Source organism: Anopheles funestus, chromosome 3RL, assembly GCF_943734845.2.
Source record: "Anopheles funestus chromosome 3RL, idAnoFuneDA-416_04, whole genome shotgun sequence".
NCBI lineage: Eukaryota > Metazoa > Arthropoda > Insecta > Diptera > Culicidae > Anopheles > Anopheles funestus.
The window spans coordinates 26363519-26374298 of record NC_064599.1 but is presented as its reverse complement, the minus strand read 5'-3'; the positions used below and the strand labels follow the sequence as shown (position 1 = coordinate 26374298).

The window sequence follows — 10780 nt, the reverse complement described above, 5'->3', positions numbered from 1 at the left end:
AAATGGAAGATCGGAAACTTAATTCGTGGCGTGATACAAAATGTATGTAGCTCCTTAAATTTTTTCTTATGTCTGTTGTTGAATCCAAAAATTTTACAACAAATAGGGTTTTGAATTTTAACATTATCAAACGTTGGAATAATAGACTTAAAAATCATTTTACTTACCTATCACATCAATGGTCAGCAAATTAAGCATTAACATGGATAAAAATATTGCAATTTATTGTATAAATTAAGTATTTTCTTTTGTTCAAAAAAGATAAGTCGCATTAAAAAAGTATGAAACAATTAGAATTTATCATATTTTTCAATTTATTTCATTTTTCATTCACTGTCGAATCGGTTTAGATTTTATTTTTTTTTGCTTTCCTCATATCTAGTTTCTTGCTCGTTTGCGTTTCACTTGTGTATAAATACAGTATTACTAGAAAAAATGCTACCATTTTTAGGCTTACACACTCGTCACACGCGGCATTGTGCATTACCACCGCGCTATCTCGTCGTTTTATCCTTGAGTTTTCGGGTTTGTTGCTTGTGCATTTGATATTTTGTTACATTTTGCTTCTTTTGTTTTTGCACTGAGTTGTTGAGTTCGAGAAGGTTGGGTGCGTTAGGAATATTGTTGCTTACTTCTAACAATAAAAAATAAATCTCAAAGTAGTTTCGCTTTTTCCAGCTGTCTTGTTTTCTCGATTATAGATAGCACAGTGTGCGTACGTCCTCTGCACAACGTATGAGTCTTTGGAAGGGGTAAAAAGAACACTATTGAGGGATATTTTCAATAACTGATTTACTAGGAAGTTGTAAAACAAAACGTCCGGCCATCGACACTAGTGAGCTACGAAACGACGATGTTGCGTGTAAGGCCGACTAGCATCGAAAGCATTCGTATCTTTTTACACTAACTTTACACCTTCCGGTTATGTGCTGGTTGGAATGAAATGAGTGCTTTTTAGATGCATGAATTATGTATGAACACTGCAGAAACCTTAAGTCCTCGCTGAAGGTGAAATATGAGATAGACCACGGAGCTGTTTCTCTGGTAGTTTGTAGGATAAATATGTCTCTAGGCAAAGCAAGACAAGACGGATCGAGTCGAACGAATACTGAATGAAGCTTGCTGTGTCACGATTACTAGATCTCGATGTCCGATCATTCCACCGAAACAGCATTGTGGGCACGCACGTTACTTGCATACTCTAAAAGTCCTTTAAGAAAAGTGCGCTAATGGTTCGTGTAAATGTTCGCTGCATTGTGGTAGGATAGGATATTCGATTTCCGTGGGCGTATTTCACGCACTACAATTTTCATTTTGATATCGCTATGCGGGCAATGTCTCCATTCTCTAGCTATTATTGGTGTGATTGTGATGTACAGGCGGGGCACGACATGATTTGTGGGAACGTAATACAATTCGCTTTGTATGTTTCTGATGTTTACGTACGTGTATAAAAAATAAACTAAACTACTTCCACTTCCATTATTTAGCTTATCCATCCCGAAGTGGGACCTGTGTAAAAATCGTTCAAAAGGTTTTACAACACACCTATATATGCTCACGTGTTACATAAGGGGTTTACATAGACGGTGACTAATGGGGCTTTTACGGTGCCCTAGTGTACAGTGCGCTCACTCCAACTGTGTCCGATACAAGATACGTACTATACACGAAGCAGAAAGATGTTCAAAGAGATGACAAGATGGTACTATGAAAAATAACAAAAGTTAAACACGAATGGACACGAATGGTAAGCACAAAAACAGAAACATATAAACCTAGCTGAATGGCCATAGGAACCGTTCAAATTGAACGCATTACTCTAAACAATCGGCAACACCCTTTGGCATCCCCGATATTGTATGGCAGTACCCGAGTACAATGGTGTGGCATGTAAAATTGATCCCTGTTGTCGTCCATTTGTAAGGTTTTTGGGGGTTGATTGTGTGTAACCCTATTTTTGACATTAACTCGACTATCGGCGTATCGGTCGAACTGAAGTACAAGCTGGCATTTTGCTCTATTTTAAATTTTATAATAAAATCACTGGGCCTATCGGTTTTTGGTGTACCATTGCGAAAGGGTTGTGTTTTCGAGTTTTAAGATTAGCAAACAAAGGTCTCCAACCCGTTTGCTTGTACTTAAAGAAGAATGGAATATTTCTTTTTCATAGATACCTTAGCATGTAGTTATGCGACAGAAAGACGAAACGAACAATAAATTTAAACTGTTTACAAAATCATCTTTCCCTCTCCGGATTCGTCATATTTACAATCTGAATAATATTGGTCACTAAGCTACAAGAGAGCCGTATCCGCACGGTGTTTACGCGTGGACAGTCAATGAAGTGGCCATATGCGCAAGGACAATTCGAACAATGCTTCTAACCTACCGATCAAACTTATGTAAAATTATGATGCGTCCGTTCGATTACATCGCTACACAATCTGTCTGCGTTATCAATCCGAAATATTTTTCCTAATCCACGCATCCAGGAGGTGCGTGAGTGCGCTTTTAGTGGATATCTATGTACTACACGGGGGTTAGTTCTTAAGGAGTAGTGTAATAAATTAATGTGAGTTATACGTTGCATTACCATAACGACGTCGTTTAACGTGTTGCACGGAATACCGTTATCCGTAGTAAAATGTTTGTTTTAAAGTAATTGCAAATACTAATAATAATGCCTAAACATATCCGACACAACGTTCAGTCGATCAGGGTATGATCACATTTACCGTTCGCAGCACGACACTTGCATACAATTCATTCATACCGAACGCACACACTCAACCTCAATCGTACCAAATTAAAATTAATAATGACTAAACAGTTTTCATCACGCATTTTGTGCACCGGTCGGCTTCGGGTCCTCAGTGATCTAGCACTCAAACTCGTTCGCTGTGATTGCACTCAGATCTTTCATTAGACCCTCGAGATTGGCCATCTCCTGGTTGAGCTCCTCGGTCGAAGTGGACGGTGCCAGTCGTTGGATTTCATCGTTCGAGTGTGCCACTACCGGTCCCGTCTGCAGTCGATTGGTCAGCGAACCGGACGAGAGAGACGGTTTTTTGTAGGGCGATGAATTCTGCGGGCGTATCGTGACAGCGGGCGTTGGAGCTAGGGCGAATGAGAAGTTTTCTTTTAGTTTCTTGTTGATTTATTCAATGCGTTTTCGATACTTACTGCCATGTTTTCCCTGGCCGCTGATGATGGGCGTAGATGCGGGCGGTGCAGGTACGCTGAAACTTTTCAACGGATGTCCTTGCCCACGTTTCGGGGCATCTATCGCTATACCTTGGGCGTAGGTAACATTTGGGCTGAAAGCAATATAATCAAGACGTTAGTGTCAAGCCATTTATTGATATTTGATATGTTCCCTTAAACTCACCTGTAACTACTGTCGTAAGTGTACGGGTTTTCTGGTGTCTGTGCGAGTGGATTTGCTGGCGGCAGTTGTGGAGGCTGCTGGAGAAGATTCTGCTGTGAAAGTGTCTGCTGATCCATCGCTATATGTGATCTGGCCGCCATACTGTACTGCGTTCGTGGGTACTGTGGTCGCTCCATCGTCGAGCTAAGGGACGTTGTGTTTCCTAAAGTAACAAATAATCGTAAAGTAAGTCCAAGCTGTTCTGTCAAGCGTCTACTGCTAAACTTACCATTATAGCCAGGCACATAATTTCGCTTATCGAGCGAGTTGGTAACGTGAGTGATTGGCGTTTCGCTATCATAATCATGTCCACCGACGGACCGGGGCAGCGTCATCGTACCACTGCTGGAGGCACCACCATCTACCGAGCCGGGAGTTGTACTATGATTGCTCTTGTCCATATTCTTCAACTCCATCTGATCGTGATGTATCCACAGGTCGGGTGGTTTAATAATTCCCGCATTATTCTTCTGATAGCTTTTCTTCGCATGTTCTGGTGTGTCTTCTGGTCCTTTTCTACGACACTTTAACACCAAAATACCAATCGCCGTAAGCACGGCCATTACCGCAAATCCCGCAGTGATGTATATAAGCTCGGATGAGAAGGATTTCTCAAGCGTAAGGTTCCCACTGGAATCGATTTCTGCGCCCGTTTTCATCGAAACCATCGCCGAGAACGGACCCAGACCTTTCGAGTGACGTGTCTGCACCTTGAAATAGTACGTCGTGTGCGGTTCCAGGTTTATGATCTCCGCCGACGTAAGATCTCCGGTCGTTGATTCAATGTTCCAATCCCGATCGCGTTTATTGGTGTCGGTTGTGTACAGTACCTGGTAGCCCGCAATTGGCCCACTTACATGTCGCGGTGAAAGCCAGCTTAATATGGCGCTGAGAGGATTACGCGGATCAAATGTCACCTGCAATTCGCGTGGTGGTGATACGGGTGATGCCTGCTGTGTTGTGTTTAGCACCGACATAGACCAGGCTGATTGACGGTGTCCTTTCACCACTTTCACAGCAAACTCGTACTGTGTGTTGGGTCGCAAATCTCCAATCATGCTGCTTAGCACGGTCGTGTTGTGATAACGGTAGCGATTGGAACCATTCGGACTGTACCGTACGACGTAGTGTCGATTGTCGGATACGTGCTGACTTTTGCTAAGCGTCGTGTCTGTCCAATAAACTACAATCGATGTACCTGACATGGGGATAGCGCGTAAACCGACCGGCACTTCTAGCGGTGTTGGAGCTTCAATTGGCGCATCTTCCCGGGTACGCACCGTGTCGTACTTTGGAGCACCGTCTCCCATCGTATTGCGGGCACGCAAAGAAATGACATATTCGCTGTTTGGTTCCAGATTGGTGATTTCAAACTGTCGTATTCTCTCCTCTATTTCGGCTGTTTCTTCGTCCGGAATGCCTTTGCCCCAACCAAGAATGTAACTGCGCACTTTAATCTCCTGATGTGCTGGAGGTCCCCAGATGACGGTGATATTATCCGCTCCTGGTCGGGCTACATGAGAAAGGAAAATGAATAGCAAGAGTCATATAACTGAGATCTCAACAAACTAACGATATACAACATACTCTTTAGCCAAGCTGGTTGACCGGGAACTTGCGATTCGTCCAGATCATTCGCGTACGTTTCAGTGTGATGCCACTCAGTAAAAGGTCCCGTTCCATTTATCGTCATGGCCGCGATCTTCACCTGGTAGGCAGACATCTTGTCCAGATCCTTCAATATGTAGTACCGCACATTGGCTGGAGTCGTCTCCACTTGCAGTGGTTTTTTGTTCTTCCGGTACTTGATTTTATATCCCGTGATCTGTCCATTGCGATCCTCTAATGCTGGCGGTTCCCAGCGAATTGCTACGGTTGAGCTTGTCTGCTCAAGCGTCACATTTGCCGGTGGTTCCGAAGGAGTCGAGGAGTACGTCTTCACGTCTATTTCGTGTGATGGATCACCCATTCCTGCCTGGTTGAAGGGAACCACATACATGGTGTACTTCGTGTACGGGCGCAACTCGTTGATGATGACTTCCGTGGTAGTGGTATCGGAGTACATCTCTGCACCGTTGTCAACCTCAGCATAGTACACACGATACTTCGTAATCAGTCCGTTTGTCACCGCCGGGGGATCCCATTGCAGGTGGATATCTTTCTCGGTGATGGCATATCCACGAAGATTCTGCGGTGCACCGGCAATATTCTCCTCGGACAATGTACGCACCTCCAGTGTTTCCGATGATTCGCCCGGACCGTGATTGCTGTTACCTACCACCCGGAAGTGATAGTTTTTACCCGGTTGTAAGGATTGAATATTGATTTCCTGCTCATCGCGCGAATTCGTCGTCATCTTGCGTTCTCTGTGAAACGAAAAGCGGGGTTGAGAAACCAGCATCAAAACATGTGCGAAATACATATTTGCACGGCAACACTTACCTATCGCTCGTATGCATACGGTAGTACACCGAGTATGAGATAACCTCATCGGGATTCTTTGCCGGTTCCAACCAGTTCAGCGTAATGAAGCGTGACTGCACTATCTGGGCCTGGAGTGCGCGCGGTGGTCCCGGCAATGGTGCAGCAAATTTCCCACTTCCATCTACGTACGATTTCGTGTATTTCCGCGTGACAGCATTAATGGGAGACTTCTGATTAGAGAAATGGCTAACCTCACCATCCTCCCGGGACTTTGAACCGGTCAACGATTGGTAGAGTTTGTTCGGGTCCTCGTTAGGTCGAAGCGGATAGATTTTCCCCTCCTCCTCCTCGTCATCGTCTTCGTCGTCATCGTCATCATCATGGTCACTGTCAAGCATGCGGTCGTGATCGGCATAGTCATCGTCCGTATACTCGTTGTACTGAAACTGATGCTGGTTAATGTTTGGCCGTTCTTTCGTCCGCGATACCAAACTATCCAGCACCGATTTCGATAGTTTCGGGTCGGACTGCAACAGCAGTGGTGATTTTTCGTACGATTTCGTTTTCGATTGCGTCTGCTGAAATTTTTTGCCCTTGTGTCGTTTCGGCAGACCTGTTTCCCAATCGGGTTCGTCATGTTTTTTAGAGATTGGCGGTTGTGGAATGGAGTACCGGTCGGTCGATCGTACACAGTCGTCATGGGTCATGGATCAATGACAAGCAAACATATTCATGCAGCAGGACAGGGATAGTTGTATCACGTGCAGTTCGATTTTTGGGGGAGCATCAACACACGGGCAAGTCAACATAACGAGCCAACCATCCCGAAGGACACGTGACGGGGTAAATCGGTAACAAGTCACGTAACATAAAATAAATTGCAAACAGCCAAAAAGTGAGCGAGTTTTGGCAAAGACGAACGGTAGCGTTAGAGAGCAAACACACAAGCATAACAGCAATAGCAGCGACAGATACGACATGAAGAGTACGACCCACCCATGGGGATTAGTAGGGATGGTAAGAAAAAGGCAGCAAGTACGAAACGTTAGACAGCAATACCCCCATACACATAAACGTAACCACACGAAAACGAGAAGTAAATCGTTTGCATGCAAAGTCATCCACAAATGGGCAAAACGATAATAAATCATAATCAACAAGAGAACGGGTCGTCGTTTTTGTGGTTGTTGTTTTTTTTTTCGAACAAGATGATTCCATCCAATAAAACCGGCGACGGTAGCGGCCAGAGACAGACAGGGAGTGGAACAATCCAAATGGAATAGACCACGGACCACGGTCCAAAACGGAAGATAAACGAAATCGATAGCCGTAGTAGCGGTTGGATGGTTGTGTAAATCATACAACAAAAAAAAACAGAAGAAAAGAAAAGAAACAAATACGAAAAAAGTATATTAAAATATGATTGCTTCAAGAAATACGCTCAAACGAAGTGCGATCCAGTTCTGACGGATACTAAATTAAGAAAAAAAAAACATTACCTACAGACTATAGTCCATTTGTCAGAAAGTTTACGGTGTTCTTGTTACTCAGCAGGTAGCAACCCTGCTGCACGATGAGGTGAAGTAAAATTAGCAATCAATTACCTGGTTCGATTATTTCCAGTCGGGCCGCCGCCTGCACACTTCCGGCCGGATTCGTGCCGATGCACTGAAACATACCCGCGTCTGAACCGATCAGGCCGAATATTTTCAAGTTGTGTCTGTAGAGGGCAGAAAGTGATTAGTAAAATACAAAATCATATTATTTCCCCGATTAAACACTTACCCTCCAACAATCTGCATGTACTCGCTGGGCGTGATTAAGTCTCCATTTTTCAACCATTGGATAACCGGGGTCGGTTTGCCGTGGATGGAACAGGACAGCTCCAACTCTTCCTTCTCATACGCGACCTTATCTTCCGGGCTGAGAATGAACTTTGGCGGTACCTGCACCTGTACCGTGGCGGACGCATCCAGGGAATCTTCCGTATTGCTTGCCCGGCACTGATAGTCACCCGCGTCCGTGTCCTGGATCGAATTGATCTGCAACGATCCCGTACCCATGATGCGAAACCTTGAGTCCAGATCGTTCATATCGATGTCTTCCCCGTTGCGGAGCCATCGAATCGTTGGCTTGGGATTGCCGTTGGCAGCACAATCCAGTATGACGGTGTCTCCCTCGCGCACCGTTTGCGGTTGCGGCACGATCACAAAGGCCGGTGGTGCAAAGCTTTGTGGCTGCCCGGCAGTAGACTTGATGTTAAGGTTCGACTTGCTGCTCAACCGCGAGAAAGTGCCTGCGGTCACGTTGCACTGGTAGGTGCCACGGTCCGCTGGGACAACTTCATCAATCTCCAACGCACCGGAGGGCAACAGTAGCATTCGTGTTAAATCCATCCTCAGCGGTACATCATCCTTTAGCCATTCGGTGTGGTACCGCGATTCGACACTGTACGGTAGCAGACTGGACATGCACTTGAAGTATGCCGTCTGGCCAGCGTACAGATAGATTTCGTGCGATTCTTGGTTGATGTCCGGTAGATCTGAAAGGTGACATAAATGTTTAGTAACGTCCTGTAACCTAATCTAATCGCTCACCATGCTTACCTGCTATCGAGACACGTGCCGATCGGCTAACGATCGTACCGATACCGTCCACGCTAAGCAGACAGTGATAAAACCCGGTCAGTCCACGGTTACTCTCCACCGAGCTAATGTACAGCGAACCGTTGGTTAGCTGCGACCGGAACGTATCGCCCACGATACCAATGTCCTGTCCGTCGGGGCCACGCCACCGAATGTTCGGTGCTATTTTGCCATCCTGTAGCACTTTTCTATCCGCATTGCCGGCACACTGCAACATAACCGAGTTACCTTCCGGTACTGTCACGTCCGAAGGTTCCACCACAAACTCGAGCACTGTGAAGAAACGGAGAGGGGGGCGATAGAAAATGCAACAGAGTAAATTAGTTCGTTTCACACAATTTTGCTGTCACGTCGTATGGTTAATCAATCAATAGTGAGGAGTTTATTCAATTAAGTCGAGCGATTAGTCGAGCTTCCGGGGTTCTCGATTGGTTGGGTGTTTTTCATCCGTTCTTTTATTGCGGACACACATCGTGCTTCTTCCTGTGCAAAGGGTCTGTTAACTGTTTTCTAGACTTTCACACCATTATATTAACTGACCATCGGTGAAGTTCATTAAACGATCGGTTGGACCGTCTTCGTTTAATAGTTGCCCTGTCATCGGTGTCAGTTCATTCTGCCTGTTCGAAGGGTGCTAAGTGATTGGCGCTAATGAAAAGCATATGTTTTCAATTTTTCATCCGAACAGTGGAAGATTGGAAAATTAATCCCGGCTTTTCTAGTGATTCAGCGAAACAAAGCGAACGGCATTGTAACGCGAGCATTGAATATTGGCGGGCTCAAATTCGGCTGAAATTCGAGGGCTCAAATAATGATTTATTATTTCTTTCCAGTAGAGTTGTGCACACTGAGCAAGAGTGAGTGAGTGAGTGAGTGAATGTAATCCTGCAAAAGGAGTTTAGGGTTTCAATTAACAGCATAATGAGTTTTTATGACTCTTTTACTCACACCTTTACGTTTGTACTCACTCACTCTCTGTGCCAATTAATGACTGACTCTTTGCGTTTTTACTCACTCACTCTCTGTGCTGATAAATGACTGACTCTTTGCGTTTTTACTCACTCACTCTCTGTGCTGATAAATGACTGACTCTTTGCGTTTTTGCTCACTCACTCTCTGTGCCGATTAATGACTGACTCTTTGCGTTTTTATGCACTCACTCTCTGTGCCGACTAATGAGTAACAATTCGAATGCATAAGGAGTAACAACCCAAAAATCCAAAAAGAGTATCAAAACACTTACTCACTTTTATTGAGTGAGTAAAAACCCCAAGGAATGAGTCATTAGTCCGCAGAGAGTGAGTGAGTGAGTAAAAACGCAAAGTAGTAATTAAAGGATTAGTTTAGAGTAATATTTTTATGACTCTCAAAAGAGTCAGAAAAAGATTCAAATCCTTACAATCATTCTTTCACTCTTTATTTCAACTCTCTGAAAAGAGTGAAAATTCTCATCTCTACTCTCTAGTCATAAGCACTTGAAGAACATATGTTTATGTTGAGTGTAGAAATATACACTCGTTCTATTTACATACCACTGTTAATTTAACAACGCATAATAGGAAATGCAAGTATCCGTGTGCAGATCAAACATCAAACTCTACCATAAATTTCAATTCCCCACTCATTCCACCGTTCGGGGCTGCACTTCACGGCTGAATATCTAATTTTAAGACCCTTCTGCATGCAACACCCCGCTTCCTCCAGATATGTACCGGCAATGGAAAAGATAATTCACATTTGCATCGAGCGCCTGTTGCACATCTGGCAAAAGTGGTAAGTTTTGCCATCCATTTACATGGGTGGAATTAGTTTTGGGAATTACTTTTCTGTCCCGTGTCGGTGGGTAGGATTGTTGCGTACAAAACTCCCACGAGGGCTGACATGCCGGTATGGCATGTGCCGCGTCGTGTGTGGTTGTGTGGTGATTAAAATTTCACAAATAACAAACAAAATTACATTCCACCACACACTGTCGTCCACTCCACTATTACAGGGTTGATGGGTTGGTGGGTTTCGTCACACCGCCCATATCCTGTGACAGAGAGTGTAACTATTAATCCAGGCTCAAACTTTACCATAGCGTTAGAGAAAACGGATTTGGCTAGGAAGTGGCTTTGTGGGAAAGGTCAGTTGTGTTGTGAGATGTAACGAGGAGATGCAACAGCTTCTTCGACAGGAAGGACTACCGAGGGACTCGTATGCCACAAAAAAGGCATTCAGGTTCGTGGGCGTTTTAATGCACTCGAAAGTAATTGAACGAAACTTCAATAAATAGAACATA

At 44.5% G+C, this 10780-nt stretch overlaps 1 protein-coding gene across 2 annotated transcripts in view; it reads right to left on the bottom strand.

Moving 5' to 3' along the window:
• Positions 1 to 290: 290 nt before the first annotated feature.
• Positions 291 to 10780, bottom strand: part of LOC125770411 (neogenin) — a 102455-nt gene continuing 91965 nt past the window's right edge. The window contains exons 3-11 of one of the 2 annotated variants that reach the window (XM_049439935.1): positions 8461 to 8772; positions 7640 to 8396; positions 7459 to 7574; positions 5873 to 6467; positions 5018 to 5796; positions 3660 to 4943; positions 3392 to 3593; positions 3187 to 3320; positions 291 to 3120 (exon numbers count right to left, since the gene is read on the bottom strand). In XM_049439935.1, the coding sequence (XP_049295892.1) occupies positions 2882 to 3120; positions 3187 to 3320; positions 3392 to 3593; positions 3660 to 4943; positions 5018 to 5796; positions 5873 to 6467; positions 7459 to 7574; positions 7640 to 8396; positions 8461 to 8772 (4418 nt within the window). In that variant the 3' untranslated portion in view covers positions 291 to 2881. The remainder of the gene's footprint in view (positions 3121 to 3186; positions 3321 to 3391; positions 3594 to 3659; positions 4944 to 5017; positions 5797 to 5872; positions 6468 to 7458; positions 7575 to 7639; positions 8397 to 8460; positions 8773 to 10780) is intronic. The other variant, XM_049439936.1, reaches the window with a different exon arrangement.